A 25,975-nucleotide genomic window follows, 5' to 3' on the forward strand; every position below is an offset into this window, starting at 1 on the left:
ATTTCTCCGGCTTGCCCAGCCGCCCACCAGGCGCAATTTTACTCTGCATCTAGACCAACTGCTCCGTCTTGCCGACGAAGTATGCATCCGTCCCAATCGGCCCGGGCGCAATCGTGTTCACTGTGATCTTGCGCTGTCCGAGGTCCTTCGCCAGTACACGCGTCATCTGCTCAATGGCTCCTTTGCTGGCTGTGTACAACAGATAATTAGGAGTGACCATGCTAAACGCAGCCAGGGACGTCGAGAAAAGTATCACGCGCCCTCCATCCGGACAAATAGATCTATCACATTACTTATAACCTAGCAGTTCAGATTATAATATGAAATGGATGTATATATACTTAGTTCTAAATGCCACCGAGGCGAGTCCGAGGCGAGTCTACATCATAGGGGTGCCAGTTTCCGAGTTTCGGTCTATTATAGCGATTGAGGCTCTTCAGAGGGGTTTTATAGTTTATAGCATTGGTACAGTTTATTCCTATATAGAAAACAGAGCTTCTGCTCCGACATCCAGAGCCTATCACGGGGCGAGGGGCTCAGAGATCATAATAGAAGCTCCGGCTCAACAGCCCAAAACCACAGTTGGCCTTACATCTCAGCCCCACTCGAAGAATCGTCGTTGGTAACTCCGCCAGAGGAAGTAAGGGTGGCAGCCCAAGTAGCACTGGTGTCATGGCTTGCAGTCACATTAACTCCAAGTGTGATCCAACCAAAAACACCATCCGCGATCGAGTCACCTAGCAAAGCATACTCGAAGAAGGGGTCAGAGTTGCTGTCCTCCGTCTCAACCTGAACCACATGATCATCGGCATTCTCAGTGATGGAAACGGTGTTGGTGTTGTAAGGGTAGGTAGCCTCGACCTGTGAGATCAAGTCTTGGTCGAAGAAGAGCTGGCCGATGTGAGGGATATGGCCTCCAGTCAGCGTGTTGTTTGCGAGGACCTGAGCGCCCACGTGCGCGATGACATGGACGTGAGTTGCGCGACCCGAGTAATGTCCAGGGAAAACTGTCTTAAAGCCCGCAACACCATCCGAATCGGTCTTTTGAATGCCACGGAGAAAGGTCTTGTCAAGGTTGGAAGAGTCATTGCCGTTGCCGTTCATGCTGCTCTGGACTCCGGAGTAAACTCCGGTTGCATTGCAGTTCCAAACGTCCCAGTAGAGGTCCTGGATGGGTTGGCAGGTGTTGATGTCGATAAATTGGCCGTCCATGAAGAGGGGAACACCTGGTTCACCGTCGGAGACATCATGGCGGATAAGCTCGCCTTTCACCCAGAACGGTCCGACCTCACCCTCCGGAGCTAGGATGCAGACAGGGTCCTTCGAGAAAAGCTCTGACTCCGGGGTGTTGGGTGTCACCTGGAGGGAGGAATGGTGGGAGGTATTTACCACCTGCTCCGTATCGCGGAGACCCAAGGAGCGCTTCTTATACGTCTCAAACAGGGCTGCGCGGCGAGAAGCAGCTCGTTCAAGCACGCCATTTCTCTTGAGTTGTCCAGCACACTGACTCAGACTTCGGTGGGCGTTGTTGAGGAAAGCTCGCTTGGAAACCTCGGTAAAAGAACTAGGTTCATGAACTCCAGGATGCGCAATAGCGAGGCCGGCCAGCGAGAGCACGATTGCCTGCTTGAGCTGAAGGATTTGCATATTTGGAGTGAAGAAGAAGAGACGATTTGTTAAACAACTGATTCAGTATGAGATGCACTGTGTGCTGGAGACGGTATTTGAGAGTGACCAAAGCCATGCTTTATATATGTTGGACCTCTCAGACCCGGGATGTCTCTCATCCGAACGCAGTTCCGATATCCGCGCAATTTTCTCTGCTCGATATTGTCACTGCGGCACTGGAAACCGTTCCAAGGCCTGCAAACGCGTCATCGTCATTGTATACCGTCTTGGCTGACCTCTGGTGATGTATAGAAGCCTCTTCAAGAGTATCAAAGTCGGTGGGGTAGGAGGACAGGCGGTGGACATCGATTGCAATGTATCTATCACTAGTATCAAGAAGAGGTAGCTGATGAAAAGCAGAAATGTGATTGAAGGAGCATCTTGGAACTGAGTGGAGTCGGGGTTCACTTGGCTCTTGGCAGCTTCCGCGTCTCGGCTCCTTTTCCCCAGGATCGACACTTTTTCCTTCCATCTTGCATCTTATCGGGAACAACCATCATTTCTAGCCCTGGCCAATGCCGGCACCATGGTTGCCGCTGACTAAGACTTGTTGCGTGTGTCAGCCAAGGTGGAATCGAGAAGCTGATGACAGAGCAGTTTTTCCCCAGGAACCGCCAGAGTTAGGAGTATTGCAGTGTGTCTATTCGCGTTCTGGCCCGCTCCAAATCTTCTCCCACTAGCATGGATGGTGAACCTTCAGCCCAGCGCCCTGGTGGCCGAGCTCGCAGTGCGTGTGACCTGTGCCGTCGCAAAAAGGTACGTAAACCCATCCAAATGAATGTGTCCTCTACTTCCTGCAAATGAGGTTCTACGGAAATGAATTGTTAATGCTAAAGAACTAACTATACTAGATTCGCTGTGACAACGCCCAACCAGCCTGTGAGACATGCTCTTTTGGGGGTGTGCAATGCACCTATACAGAGCACCCTAGCCTGCTGCAGAAAAGCCTCCGAGAGTAAGTACCAGTGCATGCCCCATACTTGTGCGCTGACAGAAATACTAGTCAACTCCTCGATGCCAGAGCACGAATAAGAGAACTAGAAACCCAGCTGACTGTGCGGGAACTCTCGCCTGATTCAGGCCAGAGAGAGCATGGTACTTCCAACGAACGATCGGCAACTACACGGCTCCCTTTGTTCGCTGTGGACTATCTTCCAAACACACACAGCATAGACGCGTCGCTTGCAACGTTTCAAGCAGAGATCGCCCATTGTGGAGTGGGAGAACCTGGCTCCACCAAAAGAGCGTCCTTTTTCTCCACAGTCTACCAGAAAACGGGGGCTCAGCTTGATCTCGATCATTTCCTAGCTTCTGCTGCACGATCGCTCGGATTCCGGGGGCCTCAGAGCAGGTTAGGCTTGAATCGCTCGCTGTCGCCAACGTGGCCCCCCAAGCCTTTGGTACAATACTCAATCAATTATTACTCCCGAAGCGGATTGTACTCCATCTTTCCGGTTGCGAACGCCGATGCGCTGAGTCAATTGATTGAAGCGGGTGTACTAGATCATCAAGATGACACTGTCTCTGCTTCAAACTTGGCCTGCTTGTCTGCATTCACTGCAATGATGAGTGTGATGCATCGACTCGGCCCGGAATTCGTCAATGCTGAACCAGATGCCTACATACAGGCGGCGCTGGGCCTCCTCCCTAGGCTGTTGATGGAAACGCCCACTGTTAGAAGCTTGGAAGCTGTTGTGCTGATCGTATGGCCACTTACACCTTGACCCGAAGAATTGTGGCTGACTTCACAGATGACCTATGTCATGCCCAGTGGGAAAATTGAACCCGGGCAACTGCTACTGTCTCTAGCTACTCGAATGATTCTCACTCTTGGTGCGCATCGAATGTCTGTAATCAGCCAGCCAGAAGGCAGGCATCTCCGGGCCCTGTTCTGGTTCTGTTACGGGGCTGATAAGAACATGATCACACGGTATAATCAATCACCGCATTTCACTGACAAGGACTGCGACCTCCAAATACCAGACAATTATGTCTTGTCATCATCGGACAATCAATTCTTCTCGAGGCCTCTTTCCAACAATGAGCTACTCTTTCCTTCTGACGTCCGACTTTCACTGCTCAAATCAAAAGTGTACCACCTTCTCTACTCCCGCCACGCTCGAGCCCTGCCTGAGGCCCGTCGCCTTCAGTATATCCGGGAATTAGATCAGGAGCTTAACGACCTGAAATGCACATTCCCCGCTAGTTGCTGGCCGGACCTATTTGCAACACCGTCCGCTCCCAACTACACTTTCCATGACCTGAGTATGCGTGGGGTGTGCCTGCACCTGGAGTTTTACTTTTTACTAGGCAAGATCCATGAAGCCAGTCCGTCGTTGAAGAGTAATAGCAATAGTTCCAGCTGGTCAATTCTTCCATCTAGTGCCGAGCTGTTCCATCAGGAATCTCGGTCTATTCTAATATACATACGTCATGTTCGTGAGTTTCTGAACTGGCATACTTTCTGGTACCTCTCAATCCTTGTGTTCGTTGAAAGTCGCTAATGTTGTTTCCTCAGGATCTATGCCCAGTTCTTGCTGACAGGTGTCTTCTCCCTTTTCAAGTGTATCATCAGTTATCCTACCGCGTCTTCATATGAGAACGATATACAGCTCCTGCAGAGCTTAGTGGACATGTTCGCTGAATTAGATCATAAGGAGTCAGCAAGCACGAGGGGACAGTATCCTCCCTTTTATTTCACAGTCTGTCTGATCAAAAGACTTATCTTTCTTGCCAAGCAGGCTTCTGGAAAGGCTACTGAGTGATACTTGTTCATTGACACTGAGTAGGGTGACTTTTGAAACTGCTCAACACAGTATATGACGAAATTATGCCCCTCTTTGCAGAATATTTGGCTTTTGATTCCTTACTTTGACGTAATAGTCATCATGAAACCCCTTTAAGATTCATCGAAACAAAAACTTTGGGATTGGAATAGCCTTTTGTCCGACATCCGTACATTTTTACTATGGTAAATCTGCAGTTACACGATGTACTTTTCACGTTTCTCAACAAAATCTGTCGCACCGGGTAGGCTACGGATAGTGTTGTTATCCCGACGCATTGTTTTCTAACAACAAGTCACTATGCAATTTCAGTGGATATTGCTATGTAAGCCCTCGAACACTCTATGAAATAGTGCAGGTAAGGAAGATTGAGTCTTATGATAACTAATTCTAGACCTATATCTTCAGCACTCTCACGGCTGCATCTTAACGCATGGTAGGGTCTGATGTGGCGGTGCTCCACTTGGGTCTGCCTATCCTAAGTAGTACTAGCACGCGTTCTATCTGATTTTATTGAAACCGAATCTTAATAAATGTGTGGATCCTATGGGGTCCATATCAAAACGTGATGTATCCAAAATAGCCACACACACATTAAATGAATTGTTCATTCTTGGATGGACCTTCCACGCTATCCCTGCAGCCGCTACAGTAATAACGGCTCCCCTTTGTACTGCGCCCTTGGTCGTCGAAAACGGCACGATAGGTTATCTAGTCGTCGAATTTGCCCCCGGGTACGGAACAGCAGATTATCGGACTCACAGGATCGATTACCGCATTGTAATCGGCGGCGCTATTGAATGGAAATAGATTCGAGCTCTACGCGTACCATACGCCCCGGTGTCGTGGTTGTCCAGAGAAGTATAATTGGATTTTTGGTACAATTCAAGCCCCGAAGGGTATCTGCAACAACCTTCCGCGATGCCACATAAATTCCAATAAATTCCTTTGTTTTGAGTGCATCAGACCCCAACATCTTTTCTCGTGCGTTCATACATCTTCTCAGATGGTCATGCACGAATCAGAACAATCCCAGCCGTGCCATTTGCGACAACACACTTTCAAGGCGTGCGATCGGTGCCACGAACAGAAACTGAGGGCTTGCTTACTTTCTGCTTTGTTTATTGTCTCACTAATTGATGGGATTACAGAATGATAGTGCCCTGGCCGTGTATCTGCTGCCGCCATGCTGGTCACAAATGGGAGACCACCGATCGGCAAGTTTATCGCTGTCGGCAGGACTACGCACACAGCGCGTCTCTAGCATTGAGATTCAAAACTCTGGGACAGAACAAGCGTGCAACATCTCACATAGCTCTACCCTGCCAGGCTTGAATGTAATCTACCCGGAAGGAACACAACTGGGCGAAACCACCTCTTCCATCGATATTGCTCAGCGTATTTTTGATGAGGAAGAAACTGGACGCGTTCGAACGGACGCCACTCTTCCGGGAGATGTGGCTGCTTCTAATCCCAACCTTGGCGACCTTACGTGGCGCCTTAAGAAGATCAAATTACGCTCATAGATGCCTACTTCCAGCGGATGCAGTGGTTCATATTGTTGTTTGTGGAGCCAGAATTTCGAAATTGTGCCCAGAGAATCATCCCAAACCACCAATGGCACCGCCGAGACCGAGGTGCGTGCATAATATTGACCCTCAACTACTACTTGACGGCTTGATTTCAAAGATACAAGTCTATTTGCTGGGTCTTTTGATAGATTGCCCCATTGAAGCCGTCCAGGTTCCTATGCTTCTCTCTTGTTATTACGTCTTTCATAATCTACGCCTTGTGTAGACTGTTCTGGGAAGGGCTATGAGAGCAGCATACAGCATCAGAATGTCAGACACATATCCTGTCACAGATGAAATTAAGACGCGCTGCTGGAACCCCTGGTGACCTGGTCTATGTTTATGATAACTTGATAATAAAGAGGTCATATGATTTATATCATTATATCGCTAAGGTCTTTATATTAGTTACATATTTATATATTATTAATAAGTTGAGAGGAGTGTAGATCTGTTTTGAATGATATCTTATCATTGAAATTGTTATAATGAATATAACGCCAGTGGATTAGGGGCCCGAGTATCCATCTAAAAGTGGTACTACCTGATGGGTTGTAAGACTCGTTGCGTCTTCCGACTACCCAAGCCCGAAGGAAACCTCCTGGAAAACCGATTTCGGAACTTGTTTGGCCGGCATAAGCTGGAGTCTCGCAAGCAGATTATTCAGGCTCGGAAAGCCAAAAGAGAGGTCACAGAGAAATGGGGTCAGAAGGACTTCAAAGTACCAGTGTTATAGTCATTTCCTGAATTGTCAAATTCATGGTAGAATCATCGATACATTACATAAGAGCGATATTTGAGTGTGTGAGAAGCTTGAAAGCTGATTTCCCCAAACAGGGGCCGTTGTTTGAAGCTCCACTTGCACATATTTTTGTTCTCATGATTCACTAGATGTTTATCTAGACACCAGATCCTTACTTGACGTTTTCTCACTCAACGTGTCTAGGCATTTGCCAAATGAATAAATAGTAATCAAATCATTTCTATTTTACAAGGTATGTACAGAGTTTCAAGATTGGCAACGAAGAGAAATAGAGCCACTCATGGGCCCGAAAGTGAAAAGCAATTAGTGAATTTCCCGACGTGCCACATCACCTAAATTAGAAGGTGGAGTCTCAGTTCCAGCAGACGTGTGCTTATGCAGCATCAGCAATGATCACGTCTGCGGCCTTCTCACTGATAATGTAAATAGGTAGGGCAATATAGTATCCTGGAATCTTAGGGAAGACTGACGCATCCACGACTCTCAGCCCCTTCACACCACGGACTCGGAAGTCCGAGTCAAGAACCGCTTTGGGGTCAGAGTCGTCGCCGATGGGCGCCGTGCAGCAAGCATGGTGGCCCCAGGCTTCCCGCTTGATAAAGTCCTTGAGCTTAGAACCAGCCGTGACATTAGAGCCCGGCCAGATTTCCGTAAACCCGCCATCCAGCGGCACCAAATCGCGGAAGATCGTGCGCGAGAATTCCATGGCGTCGTGGACAGCCTGAAGGTCCTTCTCGTCAACACCGTCCGTTGTATTTCCGGTGTCGAAGTAGTTGAAGGTGATGACTGGGGTATCGCGAGGGTTCGTCGAGCGCAGCTCAACAGTGCCAGCGTTGTTACGGCTCTGCGCCTTCAGGGTGATCCAGGTCCAGTGGTTGGACTCTTTCAGGCCCTCGTACGAGTAGTTGGGGTAATAGCCGGGGAATTTGACAGGCGCGCCAGAAACAAGGAGGTCTGGTGTGTCGTCGGCGGTGGACGACTTGCGGATGACAGCAATAGCAATACCATTAGTCGTGTAAGTGCCCTTGAACAGGGTACCATTCTTCCATTGCTCCAGGCAAGGGTCGGGGCTACTGTATAGGAAGGTGCACTTCTCCGTGAGAACGAAGTCGGTGGGCGATTGGCCGATGACGCCCGTCTCGTAACGGTCCTGCAGATTGGAGCCAACGCCCGGCAGGTTGACCAGTGTTTTAATACCGTGCTTCGAGAGCTCTTCCTGGGGACCAATTCCGCTGAGCTTCAGGAGCTGGGGGGTGTTGAATGAGCCAGCAGCCAGAATCACTTCCCGGGAAGCCTTCACGCTGCCTGGTGTGCCTGGGGAAGACGTGCGGGAGGCCCGAGGGTCAGCACGGTAGAGGCTTTGACCGGTGAGATACTCAACTCCGGTGGCCTTTGGCTCGGGTGCAGAGGTATCAAACTGAACCTTGGACACCAGCGTGTTCAACTGGACGTCGAGGTGGTACTTGCGGGATCCATCCGAGTTCACTGCGTTGACCGTGTCCAAAATGAAATCGCGAGGACCCGTTCGTCTGTGTTCCGGAAGTTCTACAGCAAGAGGCACCTGGTATGGACCGGTCTCGTAATCACGGGTCGGGGAAGGGTTGTTGAGATCACGCAGGAGCACCTCGCCCAGGCCGGTGACGGTGGTGATGACCTTTTCCAGGAGGGATTTGCCCGCGGCTGTCGCGGCCGCGAGGATCAAGGAGAGGAGCTTTTGATCCTCGATGACCAGTCTCAAGTCTGTCAAGCTCGTCATGAGCCAGCCATCCATTCCATGGCCGGCCACGCTGCTGGGAAGATATCGATTCTTCTCCAGCCGCTCGAAATATTGTCTCATGTTATCGGCTGACCAGGAGTCATTACCGGTGATGCTGGCGAGATGATTCCAGTCATGTTCGTACGGATAAATAGTGCTGTTGAGGAACTCATTAGCGAACAGGTTAGCTGAAGCGGACGGCAAAGGTAAAACTCACATCATGGCGTTATGAGAGGTGCATCCTCCCAGGGTGCCAGCTCGAGGGTATAAGATACCCAGGGGTTCAGAGCCACCCGGCGGATTGAAGCCAACATGGAGATCTCCAGCAGGAGTGCGGTAGGTCATCTTGGAGTCCTCTTTCTGCCGGGTGAGGTCCGAATAATGGTGGACGAAATAATCCCATCTCATCGGCTCGTACTCGGTGGATTGGAGTTGGAGGGCGGGCACCTGCTGCACGGTGGCATTGCCTTGGTCATCTCCTGCGTCAAGGAGAAGAACCTTGTGTCCGGCAATAGCCAGCCGCGCTGCCACGGGGCCACCCCCAGCACCAGATCCAACTACGACATAGTCATATTCAGTCTCATCTGAGCGTTTATGGAGATGACTATGTCCATGTTCGGCACCGTGACTGCTACATCCTAGATTAGTCGCCTCTTGTGTAATAACAAGACGAAGGTCAGAAGATCATCGGTCATTGTACATACGATGCGAGAGCCAAAGAAAGAGCGGACAGTGACCCAAGAACCGTATAGAGATGCATGATTACTGAAAGACAACACGCAAGGAAGACAGACAGGCGAACCATAGAAAGAGCGACTTTCACCTGGACAGAAGAGTATTAAACAAGACAACCCATAATCTATTTAGACGAGAAGGTACCACTATGTGCCCTTCTAATAAAGGTCCTCTCAACAGCCCCCAGGAGCATTCCTATGAATGTTTCCGGGTTAACCCAGACCGGGAATGGAAAAACGGTGATCGACAAAGATGCTCGCCAGAGAGCCTGTCGTTACTTCACATATGATTGACCAAAAGCCCTTGCCCACATTTAGGGGAACTCAGGTGGCCCATCAGTCATGTCTCCCCAGAGAAGAGACAGTAATAGGAAGTCCGACCCTGCCGATCTGTCTGGCCAAGTGTGTCCAAGACCACTAATGGAGCCAAGACATGGGAACCCCATTATGCGGATACAGCGCCTCGTATACCGACAGAGAATCCACCTACTAGTGGGTCCCCTAAACTAATTTTCGCTTTGGGGTCCACACGGAAATCATTGCGAGCCACAAAGTTGTCAGTCCGTGGATTCCTTTCTGGGATATAAGACATCCTATTATGACCCGCTCTCGGGATGAAAACATTGAACGAGCATATCCCTTCATGGGATGTGGAAATTTCTACCCATTAGAGTAGAAGCATAATATGATTCGAAAAAAAGCGTTAGATTTTATATAGCCACGTGATAACACTGATTCTAATATCAAATGTTCATGAGCTAAATAGACTAAAATATGGCCTAATTAGTAAAGCTGTATTAAGATTGGCATGTTATATGCCTTATGAATCCAGAGATCCGTTACACGAAATCTTGTCACAAATGGTTAAATTACACTCTGTACCCCTATTCCCATGTCCATTGACTCGAATGTTGCTCGGACGGAGACGTATCCTGCAAACAATGCGGATTGAGGAAGGATTGAAGATCAAAATCTGTGCAATCTCGACCGAACTGCGACCGAACCTACAGGGGATGGCGGTAAGTGTATCAATCCCGTAAGGGATCAGAGACACGGTTAAGGACCGGCTGGGCACGATGTGGAGCATCCCAAGCAGCCAGCAGTACATTCTTTTCTACGTACTTTTCCGAAAGATCTCCATTTTCCAAATCGAGAGTGGCTTCAGTGGGCCGTTTATTGCTCAATCAAGGTTAGTACCCTTGACCAATGATGGTAGAATAATAATGGTGAGTCAAAACTCGACCTAGGGGAGAAATAATAACGGTTTGTCTGTATGTTTCCTACCAGTCCTGATCAGCAAAGGCGATGGCTCCAAAAGAGGCCAGTTACACACTAGCCGGTTGATGCCATTCTACGATGCGGCACTTAATATATAGCTATTAGAACTGGAAGCAGCTGTCAAGTACCTAATTGAAAACTGATATGAACTGAGCTCATTCGGGCCCGTCCTCTAACTAGTCTTCAAGTCTAAATGGGAAAGCTTAGCGGTTTGAGCGGAGAAAATAGAACGTAAGCACGTTTTGCACTCTCTACCTGCCGTGTGGGTATGTATGTCTGGAGACAGAGGCGTATGATCCAAGCCAGTGGGATGGCTTTTCTTCTTCTGACACCTAAGTATGGGCAAGCTCTTTCTAATCTAAATTCACGCATACACACACACAAAAAAAAAAAAAAAAAAAAAAAAAAAAAAATTGAAATTTGGGTTTACCCCTTTTCTTCACAATGCCAATGCCTAACTTTCTCACATCATCTGTACTAGCACAGTCGAATTCGCCAGAGTAGCTTCCAAGCCCTCCTTGCATAGTAGACTGGAGTTCAAACCCTTGCATTACCACGACATAACTCACTGAAATGAAGATTCTGTTGACTCCATTTGGGAAATATGAATCCTGAACAAAAGAAACTGGATAAAGATTGCAAGAGTTCATAGAGAGAACTCGTCGGTCGCTATTTAGAAATTAAAAATACAAGTAATACAAAATAAGAAAATAGAGAGTTGTGCCCCTTCCCCTTAACAATGAATAATCTCTTTTTTCTCATCTACCCCTTCGGGTTCGGGTGCAGCTCAATCAGACTGGAGTGGTCCATGTCTACAAGCGGTAGAAAATCTTGGTCATCATGCTTGCTCCTGACATGGAACGCCCCCTCCAATCGAGATCCTGTCCCCCGTGATGTCGAGTTCATTCCGGAGGATTTATTGAGGCTGGTATCGCCAAACAGCTTCGGTGCCGTTGTGCGCAGCAAGGATCGAATGGCGGGTAAACAGGCACAGATGACGCCCACATGGCATTCAATCGTACTCCAGTATCCAACTGTGACGTAGTCCCCTGATAAGTGAATTGTGAGTCAAATTTCAACGATGGATAATTCAATCAGCACTTACACGTCACATTGTCGGTGGAAGCAAAGTTGATAAGCGAATCCAGGCGCAGAATACTCACGACAGTAACACTGTTCAAGATTCCTAGTTAGCAATATCAGCCGTTGAGTGGGTTCCAAGAACACGTACAAGATACCCAAGCTAAACATGCACATGACAAAAGCCTTCTTCTTGATGGAAAGCTGGAGCTCGTAAAGCTGTTTCAGCGGGAGAATCATGACAATGAGGTCAAGGAGCATGTTGATGATTGCCGATGCCCACCCCTGCGCGTTAATATGGTTGCACTTGTAATTACCCTCTCCGTCCCAGTGAAGCCATGCTCCTTGGATTGGTCGACACTGGAAAATTGAAACCAAGACAAAGGCAAGTAAATATGCAATGTTGAGACCGATGACAATATAAGTCAAACTTCGGAAGTTTCTGGCGGGGAAGATACGAAGGTAGAAACAACATATCGAGATCTTGGTCATTGGCAGGATACTGAGATACAACAACTCATCCCAGAAGTAAATCTTGTAGTGTTCAAGAATGTCAGCTTTACCACGGACACTGGGGTAACATGGGAAACTAACGTATAGAATCCGGGTAACATTTTCAAACGGAAGAGTCCACATGTCTTTGCCTAAGCCCGTGTCGGCCACTGTATGACGTAGTCAGGGCATATGCAACATATATATTATAACCCACGGAGGTTCATACAAACAACTGATAGTGCTGAAAGAGGTATCACCAGACACTGTAATTTGTCAGTATATTAAAATATTAGTTATGAGAGTCCTGGGTATGTACCATGGTCAGTCCCATCGTCAAATCGTCCATCCCGAACGTACCACCGAGGCACTTAAACCTCGCGACTATCCGGAGAATAAATGCGATACATGCTATGACGAGACCGATGACTCCTGCATATGAAACAGCCTTGGTTCTATCTCGTACCGGAGCTCCGCACGCAGTGGATGTGACATTTTTCGTAGCTATCGAATCAGTGACTCTACTTGGAGAAGAAAGTACTTGCAACATACTCAACGACTCTTTGGTGGTACAGCTAGACACCACACATTCCTGCAAAAGAGCGGTGTAGGTTTCATCCGTACACTGGCATGTCTGGTCTGCGAGGGTACAGGACGTCTTCGGTATAGTGACAGCCATGCATTTCACCTACAAAAGGTCAGTATCGCAACCCCGGGGTAGTGATCATATCGCCTACCGCACATGTGGGCAACAATGCCCCCAGCTCTTTCACACTAGCAGCCGCTATAGTCGTTGATAGCAGGGCGACGCCCAGCGCTACTGCGCCCAACACACGCATCTTGATGGGCCTGTAGTGAGGAGCAAGAAGCACAGCAGTTGTTGGTGTGTGGCAGGCAGAATTGAAAATGACTAAGATTATCAAGATCCAATCTTTGCAGAGTCCATCATCCGCCCGTAATCGGCATCGAAGGTTCAGGCGCACCTTTTACATTGGTTGCTCAATACTGAAAATCTCCTATTTGGTCTGCAAATCCTCTCTGAAAGCAGTTGTTGTGAGTCGACATCTGGAAAGTCCAGAACTAGGAAAAGAACTACACTGGCTCTCGCTGACATCGTTTTCGAATCACTGGGCTGAGTGTCTATTAGGATGTGCATTTTGCAGCGGTAGCTTTCCGGTTCCCGTTCATCGCAAGCCCTAACAGATCCTAGAAATAATACCTTGAGTCCAAATGACCCGCTAATCACTGTTGGCGCCACGCCTCTAGTTTATATCCCGAGAGGGCCCAGTGCCGGTAGACGTTGGGGGAGTCCTCTCCGCAATCGGCATTTCGACCAGTGGCGTTCTAATCCTCAAGGTTAATTATCATCATTATGACTACGTAATCCGGTTTAAGTTCCGTGTGGGGCACTAAGCGCTATAATAGACTGCCACGAGTGTGGCCAACATATTCATTTACATCTCAGTTTGTTCACGTCTTTCTTACAACTGTTCAAGACCTTTTCCTCGCCCCATCCGGCCTATCTGCGCTGAAAATTCGAGTGTCATAATCCCCCTTTAGCGCTATTATAAATGTGGCTATAAAATCTTAATGATATTCCATGCCTTTATTGGGTTATTATCAGGCTCACCTTGGCCATTTTCATAGGATAACAGCTCCTCTTTCTGTACGTGCCATATCCCCAAAGGGTAGGTAGTTTCGTTGAGGCATGAGCTTACCATCCACTGTACTTTATACCCAAGCTAGATAATTGAAGTCCATATTGTTTATTGGCTTGCAGCTGTCCCCAAGTGCCCCACGCCGTGTGTGATGGACTGAGAAATATTCAAACCTTCTTTTTTCGGGAGGCTCTTAATTGCCCCCTGCCGTAGCATGCCAATTTCAAAAAAAAGGCCACATGGTGTGACTCGTGCCAGTGTCGAGGTGGAGCCGGTCCCGGACGGCATATGACCCTGAATAAGTTCTTCGTAGCGTTTTTTGCCTGATTCTGACAGAGTAGCTCGGTGAAATTCCGTCCTCGAGGCTATTAGAGCATCTAGCGCCACTAGAGCATGATGAGCCCAACGTGAACGGGCCTAGTCTCGAATAATATCTCCGTGTGTTAGCGGAGCCAGCTTCTTTCCAAATTGAGAAAGTGATCTATCATTTTAAGCCCATTGGCAATCCGGCAGTCGTACAGATAGGCTTAAGGTTTGACATCTTCGGGTTGGTGAGACAGCCTAGTGGACACAAATCCACAGTGCGGTGGATACGCCAAGGCCTAACGGCAGACCCTAAAATTTCCGACTTCATCAAGGTGCACTACATAGCACTAAGGATGTTAAACCTTGGCGATAGCAGGCACTGGACTGCCCCTGACAGTATGCCGGTGTGGACAAATTCCGTCTTGACAGGGGGTTCGCCAATGGAGACGATTCCCAGATAACCCAAACACTATCCAGGTACTGGTCTACCTCGAAAAGGGGCATGTAATTCACCAGCCCGTACACCATTGGCAGTCGGGCCCTAGTATTAGCTAGCTGGCGCTCTCACTTACGGTCGAGTTGCGAGTTCTCGGAATATAGCAAGGACAAAGGACGATTGATTACAGGGTCTCTTTATGCCCCTGATGCCCATCGACCGAATATCCTCTCACCGTGAAGCAATTAATCAGCACTTCTGAATCATAACATAATCAATAGTCAAACACGCTGCAGGCCACACAATGAGCTAGACCACCCTGCTATTCTACATTAAAGATACCTTATCAGATTCAAGGTATCTCAACTATCTCAACTATAAAAACTCCGGAAGACTTGATTTTTGGTATCTAGATTTCAGATGATATGAAGAATATAAATATTCTTTATAAAATTTACATAGCTACATAAATAATTAATGATATGAGATACCTCTATCTTATGTGTATATAGGAATTTGTCGATTATATAAACATAGAAAATAACATTTGCAGGGGTCGGGAAAATTGATGGAGTATCTTTATATATCTGATATATATATAGTTAGAGCTCAAGGATTGTATTGGCTGAGATATAATAGAATTCAAAAGGTATCTTTCATGTGGGATAGCAGGTTAGCCCGCCTGACCGTGTGGCCCACTCGACCGTTGATTACGTGAACTAGCCATTTCCGGCGGGCAAGGGGAGATTTTGTGGAGTATAAAGAGCATAGTTCTAAATAATAGTCCCAGAACCTCGGTTTCTATTCCCAGTCATATTCACCTCGGTGCTTGTAGAGGTTAATACCACTCTTACTTTCCTTGTTATGGTTCGCATATAAAGCTTTCTCTCTCTCTCTCTCTCTCTTTTCTATTTGCTCGACCAAAGTCACTCATTCATCATGCGTATTTCTACTACACCACTGTGGATCTGGCCCCTGGCTGCTGCCCCTCTTGTTGCAGGATTCACAGACCATAGCTATTCGAAGCATGCAGCTATGCATAAGAGATGCCCATATGCCAATGACCATCAACAAGCCGTGTCAGGACACGAGAACGGGCTTCTTGCGGAGTTACTGAAGTCTCCCGTTGATGGTAGGCCTCGAAATCTTACTCCACAGCTAGTTCACTAACATCGCACTACTTAGTTACTGGAGAGCACGCATTTCAACCTCCGGATTTCGAAACTGGCGACCAAAGAGGTCCTTGCCCGGGCCTGAATGCGCTGGCAAACCATGGCTATATCCCACGTAACGGCGTGGTTTCGGTGGGAAAATTGTAGCTCAGTCGCGCCAGTCGTCATGCTAACAAGAGACAGTTCGGGGGTGCGATAACGGCCATTAACGAAGGTATGACATAGAGCACACAATCCAGGACGAGATCAGCCGCTAACGCTTTTAGTGTATGGTATGGGCGTTGACCTTGCCACTGTCCTTGCTCTCATGGGCACAGTTTGGACTGGGAACCCGCTGTCTCTAGACCCAAGGTTCTCCATCGGAGGCCGCGACATTGGTGTCAACAACTTGCTGGGAAACCTAGGAGGACTACTGGGTGCGTGAACCCTCTAAAGTACCCTGGCCTTCCATGGCATCCCCCTTACTCGGATGACTGCAGGCGATCCCCAGGGCCTCATCGGCTCTCACAACTTCATCGAGTCGGACTCCTCCAACACTCGCGACGACATTTACGTCACGGGCAATAACCATAAACTGAACATGGATAAGTTCATGTCATGGTACAACATGTCCACTGATGGGACGTTCGACATGGACCTCATGGCGAAGCGCGCAAAGTTACGTTTCGACGAGACCGTCCAAAGCAATCCGAACTTCTACTACGGCCCTGTGACCGGCCTGATTGCGCGCAATGCAGGGTATATCTTCCCCGCGCGGTTGTTCCGGAATTATTCTCAAGAGGAGCCTAACGGCGTTCTGAGTAAGTAGATGAGAGGATTGTTCGACGCGTAAACAGACTAACTATTTGTAGCCAAGGAGCATATTCGGAACTTCTACGGAATTTATGGAGAGGAAGGTAACTTCACCTACAGGGAAGGATGGGAGCGAATCCCAGACAACTGGTACAAGACTCCCGTCAACTTTGGCCTTGTCCAATTGAACCTGGATATAATTGACTGGCTGTCGAAGTACCCCGAGCTCGGAAGGTGAGAAATCTTCGCTGGCTCCCATCTTTTCCGATCAAATTTTTGACAGTTATGCAATTGCAGCATTGGAGGCAACACAGGAACCGTGAATAGTTTTGCTGGCGTTGATCTCGGAAATTTGACAGGCGGTGTCTTCAACCTGGGCAACCTTCTCGAGGGAAACAATCTACTGTGCTTGGCGTTCGAGGTGCTGAAATTTGCTGGTCCTAATGCGCTATCTGGACTTTTCAAGAGCCTCGCAGAGCCGCTGGAATTTATCACGAATGCACTCTCCGTGCCTTTGCTAAATGTCACTTGTCCGGCGTTCAAGGATCTGCAAATGGGTGGCAAGCCCTTCTGGGAGGTGATGCAGAAGGATTTCCCCGGTGCAATGAAGAGCGGTGGTGCTTTTTAGCTGGCCTGTCGGCTAAATGGCACTATACCGGTGAGGGTGATGGAGTCATCATATTCTCTGTTTTTGAAAGTTATTCTTATCTTAGGTTTCTTAATGTGTGGACATTTGATCTGTCAACCAATATGGCTGCTATCTCGGGGATTCAAATATTCCGCATTATTAAGCCATTGCTGCTGATAGTCGTGTTTCAGCTCTATGGAAGTGCGCTGATTTAGATGTTTGGTTGCGCGTTCAGAATTGACCAGATTTTTGGATTTAATGAGCTTGAAATTGTAGATCATGATATATCTGTTCCAATGGCCACTGCATTGCTGGTCTATGCAGCATACTATCCTTAGCAATAACAGATATCCTCATCATGGATACTATACATTATAAATCATGTTCTGTACCAATTTAAAAAAAGTCCGAATTAATCTCTAAATCTTCACTCTTCATAAAACCCATACTCATAATCATATTATGCTCGAAGGGCTCCAGGAGCGAGTACCGGTGTCAAGTGGAAACCAAAGAAGAGCACCGCGAATTGAGGTTGGGATTTAGTTTGCAATGTGCTGTCTAAAAGCGAGTGCAGTATCTGACTCAATCTTGTTCTGCGATGCGTTGTCACTCAATATTCCATAAAGGCTGGACATCGGCTCCATTACTTTTGGATTGTTGTTGATGTTTGACGTAAACAATCTAGATAGATGTGTAATACACCTGTGACGGTGTATACCCATCATAGGGCGAAAGACGCCCTCTCCTATCCATATCTAGAAGGTTTTGTCCGTAGGAAGCAATGAGCGTATTGAGTAAGCCCTGAAGCAGCTATAGGTCAAAGATACAGCCGATAAGGTTCCCTGGGAGTTGATACCTTCCCGTACTATGCGCTGGCTCGGCTTGTCGCGCACAGCCTCACTAAATAGTTACTGTGTACACCGTGCTTAGTCACGTGGAGAACCTCTTTATCTGGACTTTGACCACAAGGATGTTGTTCTGCTAACAAAATTCCCGTGATCTCTCTCTCTCTCTTTGCCATAGGTTACGTGCCGCTGCCACCACTTTATAAACCTTAATAAAACTGAGAACGTAATAGCGAAGAGAGCCCCTGTGTCGTCTGACGATTACACGTTTGCATTACCATGAGCTCTGCCATTAAAGGTGGTCGCAGCCGCAGCAAAGCTGGATTTGCGGCACGAAGAAATGCCTGTGAAACAATATGACTATAATGCATATGTATTTGGACAGACTGGCAGTCATGATGTGGTGATTACTTGCTTATCCAGTCGAGAATATGGCATAGGAGCAGCCGCGACACTAGCTACCCAGCCGAAATCCAGTTTTCACGCTATTCTGTTGGGTTTTATGGTGGGTATCAGCGGCGTGATGCACAGTGAGCCCAATAGGTATCTGCAGTGGGGTGATCGAGTACGACTGTGAAAACCCGTTATAGCCTATGTCCTATAATGATAAAATATAAGGGTCCTCTTTGCTCCGGATAACTCTGCACAAAGAGTGGTGGTCAGAAATGAAGTATTTTAATGGTATTAGTCTGCAACAGCAGTGTATGGTGTACCAGTTCACGGTTAGCTATCTTTTCTATCCAATCATGCTACCGGATTGCTCGCCTCGGGTAAGCACTAGGCACGGGTGATTGGTGTTCACGATAAGCTACGAACACCAAGTCAAGGTGTTTAGCTAATCAGAGTCACCTGGCTCTTGGCCCCTTAGCTGGGACCGTAGGCAGCCGGAAATAAGATTCCTTAAGGCTCCCATGTCTGATAGTTATAAATAGCCAAGTTTTGCTAAAAGTAAGCAAACTCAACTAGGTGCGCAGGATTGTTGTAAGATATGTGATATTCTAAATATATGCTCAGATACCCAACAGCAAGAATCAAAAGCTCAGCAGTCAGCTTAGGCGTCCCACATCGCCAATTAAGGAAGGCACTGGATGGGCCGGTGGTCGGCCTTACATGTTACAGGACAGCTATTTTTAGCTATGGGATATCCAATAGCACGAATTGAAATTTGCCAAAGATGGGTATAAAGAGCCTTTTCGCCCTTTCATCTCAGATTATTATTCCACCACACTCCGAACATTATCAAGCATCCCCCCACTCAAACAAACAATCTTCCTTCCAGCTATAAACATGAGATATAGCCAACCCCTCCTAGCCATTTCCGGCATTATTGCCTCAGCAGCGTCCACAACCACCTCGTTTCCTGCCAATTTCACCCTAATCTCCACACTTGATAACTCAGTACTGACTACCGATGGTTGGGGTATCTACGACAGCACCACAGGAACTACATTGACGTGTAAGGTTCTACTTGTTCATCCTACACCAACTTCTAATCCGTTATGTACATCTATTAATCGCTTTTTAAAACTGGTAAATATAGTATCTCCCTACAGAGACGGTACCATCGGCTACGGGCCCTACGGTCAGGCACTGGCCGTGCTCGCCGATCAGACCTCAGTTGCTTGGATCATCCAACTCCAGGCCGAGCCCGAGGCTGACGACACGGTGACAGGTTGGGGGGTCTCGGATGATGGGTTCTTAGTGCTGAACGGAGAGCAGCTGTGGGCGTTTAATGAGAGCGCCGCAGAGCCAAGAAGGCTGTATTGGGTCGGCGACGGAAATGAGCAGGGGCTAGTCAGTACACAGCTATTTGTGCAAAGTGCGGTGTAAAATCTAGAAAGGGCTTGGGGCTTTGGACATACCTGTAAAGTTCTCTTTATGGTAGTAGCCCCCCCTGCTGATGGTAGCAGCGCCACGAGTGATAGCTGCTATACTGGCTATCAAGATTAAAAGCGGGTTCTATACCATAAGGGTACTTATATTCTAGTTTAATACTATTAAAGTATCGGATTAAAAGTTACTGCTCAGAGTAACTTTAAGAAGTTGTATAATATTCAAAAGCAATTAGTGTGGGTCTGGCGAGAAGTTAGGTGGGCCAGGTGAGCTATGTCCTGGGATGCGCGACGCCTCCACGGCGGAGGGGGCTTCATGAATCCCGCGTGTGTCAGTCACTCTATAGATTATTTAATGTATCTTTTTACATCCCGAGAAACTAATAATAGACCATATTAATGTCTGCATTACGCTGTCAGATTAATGTACTGTAAGGCCACTTATATCAAAGCCGTTTTTTCTAAAATAATCTAGTCCCAGATGAGGTCAAATAATTTAGGCTTTCTTCTTTTTTTTCGATAGGTCGAAATCAAAAATAAGACAGCCAACTATTATCATTCTTGGATTATTCGAGAAAGACAAAGGCCTATGAAATGGGGGTACAGAGCCGATTTTCCTGGCCGACTCAGCCTGGAAAAAATTGCTATGCTACAGCTCTTGGTCTAAGTTAATGCATAGCCGATGTTACTCTACCTTCCTTGGTAGAGCCCCGAGTTATTGAGTCACAGACGGGACTATATTCTTTATGCGGACCGTGTTTTCAGGTTCATGGAAGCTACTCCCACTTTGTCTCCTGCACCCTGTTCTGGCAATCGATCGTTTCAAAGAGTCATGGAGGAGCCAAAGTACATGGTCTTCAATGTGGTTCCCCAATTGCGCAACTCAGCTTGGGGTTTCCCAGTCGGGGCCTGACGCCAAGAAACTGGCGCATCTCTGGGCATTAGGTTGTCGACTAACCTCATTGCTTGACATACCTAATTGTTGACCTGCTTTGCCCAAAGCACCAATGGGGTCAACTGGCGAGTGAAGACGGTCAAGAATGGAGACCAAAGGGCTGTTGGCTAATCACCTGTCGCCACCAACCTGTGGACAAGTAACTTTAGGCAGGTTACCCTAGTTTGACCCCAAACTCTTTTGTACTTTTCAGGCAGAAGACAACATTTAGGACTTTGGGGGCCACGCGTTGATCATCGCCTCCGACCCGTCTTATTTCCAGCCCTAAATGATTTTCACGCCCAGACCACCGTTTGGTACGTTCAGAATGTGCCCTCCACGGGTTAGATAGCGGAGCAGACAAAAAAAAAAGCTTTACAGCCCAGGCATATTGTTTGGAGATTGCTGCAAGTCTTACATCAAGCCTAAGTTGAGTCCATGGCACGAGGACACGTGTTCCCAGCGCCAAACAAGGGAAGAAAACGCTCCTCGAGGCTGAGGCGTGCGGGGTATGTGAGATAGCTCCAGCCAGTACACTTGCCAGCCAGCGCCGGACCCCGGCAAGTAAGTAGGCAGGGGAGGACATGCACCCCGGGCTGGATCTGCAGTGTAACGCGGCACTATCATCTAATCATGTTCTCCTGCCGCGCAGGAATAAAAAGAGGGACTGCAAGGGTCCATCGACTTGAGGTGCCTGGGTTTTATTTGGCTCCCTTCCGTGCGTGCCGAGGAGAGTCATGGCAAATTAAATGCTTCCATCATAATATGCCGACACCGTGATTGGCCCGGTCTCAATCAAAATAAAAGTCTCGCCCTATGTCGCCGGACTGGTCCCCCCTAAACAAGCTATCCAGCCCTGTCCCGGTGCAATGATCGCGGGCCGTGGACGTTTCAGAAGCAATTTTGACACATGAAACAAAGTTCCGTTCAAATATTCCATTTACACCGTTTCAACCTGTAATAATCGCGCAATGCGTAAACTAAAAATGGGAAGGTGCACGAGGCTGGGAAAGTCCTGATGTGTATGTAAAGGGACACGACAAAAGAGGAGAAAGCAATGCAGAACAATGCCCGGGCACGGCTCCAGGATGACCATTCTTTGAGGTTAGTGGAATCACCGGATTCGAACCGGACCTCGAAGTCAGCTTCATCTTGAACACTATACTCTTCTTTCGCATTATTTGTCTCGACACTGCCGTCGAGGGCATCATCCCCATGAGGGATGGCATCTTGCACAGGTTCGTTTTGACCTTCCTGCACCGGCTGGGTCTTTGGATCCTGATGAACCACCCTCGACATGGTAATTGGTGGCGTCAGTCTCCACTCACCTCGAGACGCAGGGATAAAACCCGGATGAAGACCACCCATGGCTAGTTTCTGATTGGATCGAGCATGAGTGTTTTTACGTCCCGTCTTTTTGGCGGCGGGGTTTGCCGCTGTAAATGTTCTCGCTGCGCCCGCCCCGCTCTAATCCTTCGAACCTTTAAGATGCCTTCTGTTTCTCTGTCGAACGAGGCTTTGCGACACTTTGTCTCGTCCCAGTGAGAGAGATCGGTCCCCGCCAATTAAATCTGGCTCGGGTTATTGCCCTTCATTGCTCTCCTGACGTCTCTAATCCTCACCCTCGCGTGCCACTTTCGTCAACTTCTTCCTTCCCAATTTCATTCTTACGAGGCTTGGTCTTGCTGTGCTTCTCTCTTGAGCCTCGCTCTCTTTTTAGTATTGGTCCCAGACTATTTCGACACCTTCCCCTTGGCTAATCTGGCTTATTCTCAGTCTAGCCAAACGAAATCGAATTCTTACAGCGGAAGAGTTCTGGTATATTTACACGACGGATTGTAAGTTCCAAGACACACACGGAAACAATATCCTGCGTATTTCTATAATCCCTACCAAAGAAAATCAAATAATGTCCAAGATGAAATTCAGACATCTGATTCCATTTGCCTCTTTTGCAGTCAGTTGTATTGCGGCCATGTCTACTCCAGAGCCACTTCCAAACCCCCAGCGTGTCATCACCGACACCGATCCCGAGACCGGCATCTCTCACTTCAATACGACCCTGGATGAAAGCCTTGCGGTCAAGCAGGATCTTGGAGGTTCCTTGTTCCGTTTGGGATACATCACCGACAAGACCCCCAACACGCTCGATGGCACCGATCTCACGAACTACATTGAGTACCTGGAGACTGCCAGCGTTCCTCCCGTCACCCTCCCCGACGGTCGTGGCATGATGTGGTACATCGATACCCCTCCTGGTAAAGGCAGTCCTGCTCACCGCACCGTCAGCTTTGACGTTGTTATCCAGGTCGCAGGCGAGATCGAAGTGACGCTCGAATCAGGCGAGAAGCGTATCCAGAAGCCGGGTGACATGCTCATCCAGCGCGCTACCACTCACACTTGGAGAAACCTCAGCAAGGACAAGTGGGCCCGTATGGTTGGTGTTATGTACTCGAGCAACCCTGTGGTTCTCAAAAATGGCACCGTACTTGGTCCTTCTGGACTCTAGTCGTCTCATCAACAATGGTATAGGCTATTTGTGTCTACATAGGACACCCAATCTATTTTCAGGCAAATATTCTTTTTTTTCACGTGCCTCGGCACCTAAGCTTCTAGAGTCAACATTATATTCCATCTGTCAGTAGACTGATTAGTACCTATGCGGAAATATACAAGCGCAGCTTTTTCTTTTTCCATATATTGACGTAGTTGTAACAAGTGACAACATCAAATTAGCTAAACGTTGGATCATAGATTTTCTTTGTCGCATATCTCTAGATAGTATTTGCGTTTCGTCATTTAATAACACGCTATCTTTCAAAGCCCTCAAGTATTTGCAATACTGTTATCAGATAGGTTGCCAGCTCTCTTTCCCATGCGATATGCTGATCATGTTCCATCTGCTGCATCTCATCCAACACTGAAGCTATCTGCCGTAACATTCGACGATATATAAAGCGTATCAGGGTGGCTCCTTGTTGATCGTCAAGAGTAAACCATCCGAGAACCATGGGAGGGAGATTCTCAAGAGCTGCAGCCAGAGAGGGACTGGTAGGAGTCACAACGGCCACACAAGGCTGTACGAAGGTTTGTGGTGCGCTCCGAATGCCGCTGCCGCTGGTCCCGCTGCGGCTCCGGCTATGCTTTTCTGCCCCTCCAACCGAGTTGGCCGCCGTAGCAGTGACATTATTGCTCAGAAACCCAATCACATTCTCAACCATGTCGAGTACGCGGTATGAGTGGGCTTCCAAACAAGGTCGACATGTCTTGAGGCATTCCCAGAATGCCATGCCCTGGCTAAAGTGCCGAAAAATGGCTTCCACACCCGACTCGTCAGTATTTGGCAGCGCGTGAAGTTCGGGTGGACTGCTGCCACTGCAAAAATATGACGATTTCGATGACTTATTTGACGATCGCGATTGCCGGCGACTATTGTACGTTGCATGGCCTGATGCATTCATTTTGAGCGGCAGGGTACGTCACGCACAGTTTGGATGAGTTGCTAAGAGCAAACGAAGAAATACAGTTGTGTTGAGGCTTCCGGGAAGGGAGGACTTTACACAACATGCAACTGTTGATTAGATACGCCTCTGTCAGTTCTTGGCAATCCACAGTGTGACTTCGCTCCTGACACAAATCCCTGCGTTATCACCTCGCAGCGTGAATTTCCTGAAGCAATATAAGCCAATACAGCGGTTGACTGTTTTTAAATGTCTCAGCTAGGAGATATGCTATTTGTTGGAAATCCCAGAACTGTATGAGGATTTGCTATCACTGGTAGTTTGCCTACCAATGATATTGGAACACGAATCTCTCCGTCGCCTGGCTAGCCAGAAGTGGTATATTTTTTTAGTCTACGGGTTAACGCTTTGACAGGTTATTAGCCGGGTCAGCTTTTACTGACATGTAATATTTTAACTAGAGATCAGAAATTACAGATTTAAGTTCGGGAATAATTAAGCTGGATCTTAGATTCATGCAATTCCAGTTGGAGAAGTTGTCTAAACCAGGATCTGGAGACTGAAAGTAATGGTCTCTAGATGAAGGAGGCTGTATTTGAATATATATCTCTCTATCACCTCGCTAGCCAGAAGCACTATATTATTCTTAGTCTAGTAGTTAGTGCTCCGATGAATGATAAAAGTCGTACGGTACAATAATTTCTAGTGTATCATATGACTAGCTAGATTTTATACCGCCGGATGCAGGGATCTAGAGAGGGGTAAGGGACCGAACATCGGCCATAAACGGAGTGTAATCTATCTAATTGAAATCAGGAAGGTCCATGACAGGCCCAATCAGGCAAGCGGTCAGCTATATCAAAACTAAGGTAATTCGCAGCCGAGAAGCGAATGTGAGCTCTAATATGTCAGAAGCTTTTCAACCACTAGAACCATTACTTAGTCCATATACAATCTCAATTTAGGGCCATTCGTTGGTTTACCCTCTTCCACAATATCTAATAGGCCAACCTTCATTGCAGCGTGGAGGACATGATAATGAGTTGTAGGTGTAGATCTATCATTCTAGCAAGCTGCTTAACGCAATGTTGGCCCCCCTGTATGAACCAAAGGAAGTGGCTCCCCATTACAGCATGCTGTGTCTCCTTTTCTTCTTTTTGATTTTCCTCCTTATTCTCCATCATACTTCAGCATGTAGAACCTCGGTTATTTCTTATAAAAGAAGATTATATTTGATGCTAATTAGGCAGCCATTCAAGATATCATATAGAAGCTGTTACACTGTTAGATAGCCTCCTTTATTAGACGCTTCTCTATATAGTAGGGATGTGACGATGTTATAATCAAGCTAATAAGGGTTCTGAGGAGTTTGAGAAGCAGAAATAGACAGAGCCTTCAATAAGTAACAGTGTAATCGGTGTTAGTGTATAAAGCTAGAAGGACTTGTTCTTTATTCATCAAATCTAGATCAGCTTCTACAAAGCCATTGCGACTATCTACTTCGTTGAACTTCTTGTCTTATTCTGGGGGCTATAGATGTGGGATATCCCCTTATTAATGTGGTTATTTCCGATTCGACCACTATCATCCCTTCCACTAGTTACCTGTATGGGTGTTTGAGCAATTCAAAAAGCCCGAACATCTAGGGGTTGGAGAAGATGAGAAATATGTGGTGGCATGCCGGGATAGATGATTATATTCTCTTTTGCACAAGGTATTGAATTTTGGAGTCAAATAGCTGGAATGGCCAACGGCCCATCGAGGATAGGCAGCCACTTGGCTG

At 47.5% G+C, this 25,975-nt stretch overlaps 11 protein-coding genes across 11 annotated transcripts; 6 read left to right on the forward strand and 5 right to left on the reverse strand.

Annotated features, from left to right (window-relative positions):
* Positions 1-588: 588 nt before the first annotated feature.
* Positions 589-1,647, reverse strand: An12g10740 (uncharacterized protein; the record flags this gene model as incomplete). The annotated part of the gene is made up of 1 exon (XM_001396083.3): positions 589-1,647. One exon carries the CDS (start codon positions 1,645-1,647, stop codon positions 589-591), a length of 1,059 nt encoding a protein of 352 aa, XP_001396120.3.
* A 702-nt stretch (positions 1,648-2,349) lies between these two features.
* Positions 2,350-4,172, forward strand: An12g10750 (uncharacterized protein; the record flags this gene model as incomplete). The annotated part of the gene is made up of 4 exons (XM_001396084.3): positions 2,350-2,424; positions 2,520-2,623; positions 2,672-3,371; positions 3,420-4,172. The coding sequence occupies 4 exons, from the start codon at positions 2,350-2,352 to the stop codon at positions 4,170-4,172; spliced, it is 1,632 nt and encodes a 543-aa protein (XP_001396121.3).
* An 828-nt stretch (positions 4,173-5,000) lies between these two features.
* Positions 5,001-6,916, forward strand: An12g10760 (uncharacterized protein; the record flags this gene model as incomplete). The annotated part of the gene is made up of 7 exons (XM_059743737.1): positions 5,001-5,234; positions 5,421-5,522; positions 5,606-5,946; positions 6,032-6,197; positions 6,280-6,357; positions 6,585-6,754; positions 6,838-6,916. The coding sequence occupies 7 exons, from the start codon at positions 5,001-5,003 to the stop codon at positions 6,914-6,916; spliced, it is 1,170 nt and encodes a 389-aa protein (XP_059601997.1).
* A 245-nt stretch (positions 6,917-7,161) lies between these two features.
* An12g10770 (uncharacterized protein) lies at positions 7,162-9,304 on the reverse strand (the record flags this gene model as incomplete). The annotated part of the gene is made up of 6 exons (XM_059743738.1): positions 7,162-8,093; positions 8,139-8,412; positions 8,443-8,701; positions 8,762-8,889; positions 8,935-9,172; positions 9,249-9,304. The coding sequence occupies 6 exons, from the start codon at positions 9,302-9,304 to the stop codon at positions 7,162-7,164; spliced, it is 1,887 nt and encodes a 628-aa protein (XP_059601998.1).
* Positions 9,305-10,728: 1,424 nt separating this feature from the next.
* On the reverse strand, positions 10,729-13,284 carry An12g10780 (uncharacterized protein; the record flags this gene model as incomplete). Its single annotated transcript, XM_059743739.1, has 11 exons — positions 10,729-10,914; positions 11,024-11,225; positions 11,323-11,605; positions 11,662-11,729; positions 11,788-12,207; positions 12,259-12,298; positions 12,358-12,394; positions 12,448-12,647; positions 12,702-12,816; positions 12,866-12,977; positions 13,112-13,284. The coding sequence occupies 11 exons, from the start codon at positions 13,282-13,284 to the stop codon at positions 10,729-10,731; spliced, it is 1,836 nt and encodes a 611-aa protein (XP_059601999.1).
* Positions 13,285-15,467: 2,183 nt separating this feature from the next.
* Positions 15,468-17,120, forward strand: An12g10790 (uncharacterized protein; the record flags this gene model as incomplete). The annotated part of the gene is made up of 6 exons (XM_059743740.1): positions 15,468-15,607; positions 15,691-15,815; positions 15,940-16,116; positions 16,180-16,500; positions 16,552-16,726; positions 16,790-17,120. The coding sequence occupies 6 exons, from the start codon at positions 15,468-15,470 to the stop codon at positions 17,118-17,120; spliced, it is 1,269 nt and encodes a 422-aa protein (XP_059602000.1).
* Positions 17,121-18,630: 1,510 nt separating this feature from the next.
* Positions 18,631-19,020, forward strand: An12g10800 (hypothetical protein; the record flags this gene model as incomplete). The annotated part of the gene is made up of 3 exons (XM_059743741.1): positions 18,631-18,735; positions 18,898-18,946; positions 18,980-19,020. 3 exons carry the CDS (start codon positions 18,631-18,633, stop codon positions 19,018-19,020), a joined length of 195 nt encoding a protein of 64 aa, XP_059602001.1.
* Positions 19,021-19,252: 232 nt separating this feature from the next.
* On the forward strand, positions 19,253-19,795 carry An12g10810 (uncharacterized protein; the record flags this gene model as incomplete). Its single annotated transcript, XM_001396090.3, has 2 exons — positions 19,253-19,421; positions 19,506-19,795. 2 exons carry the CDS (start codon positions 19,253-19,255, stop codon positions 19,793-19,795), a joined length of 459 nt encoding a protein of 152 aa, XP_001396127.1.
* Positions 19,796-21,658: 1,863 nt separating this feature from the next.
* Positions 21,659-22,099, reverse strand: An12g10820 (hypothetical protein; the record flags this gene model as incomplete). The annotated part of the gene is made up of 1 exon (XM_059743742.1): positions 21,659-22,099. The coding sequence occupies one exon, from the start codon at positions 22,097-22,099 to the stop codon at positions 21,659-21,661; it is 441 nt and encodes a 146-aa protein (XP_059602002.1).
* Positions 22,100-22,123: 24 nt separating this feature from the next.
* On the forward strand, positions 22,124-23,240 carry An12g10830 (uncharacterized protein; the record flags this gene model as incomplete). Its single annotated transcript, XM_059743743.1, has 4 exons — positions 22,124-22,142; positions 22,220-22,456; positions 22,513-22,569; positions 22,690-23,240. 4 exons carry the CDS (start codon positions 22,124-22,126, stop codon positions 23,238-23,240), a joined length of 864 nt encoding a protein of 287 aa, XP_059602003.1.
* Positions 23,241-23,541: 301 nt separating this feature from the next.
* On the reverse strand, positions 23,542-24,192 carry An12g10840 (hypothetical protein; the record flags this gene model as incomplete). Its single annotated transcript, XM_059743744.1, has 1 exon — positions 23,542-24,192. One exon carries the CDS (start codon positions 24,190-24,192, stop codon positions 23,542-23,544), a length of 651 nt encoding a protein of 216 aa, XP_059602004.1.
* Between the last annotated feature and the right edge of the window lie 1,783 nt (positions 24,193-25,975).

This window comes from Aspergillus niger (genome assembly GCF_000002855.4).
Source record: "Aspergillus niger supercontig An12".
NCBI classification, from domain to species: Eukaryota; Fungi; Ascomycota; class Eurotiomycetes; order Eurotiales; family Aspergillaceae; genus Aspergillus; species Aspergillus niger.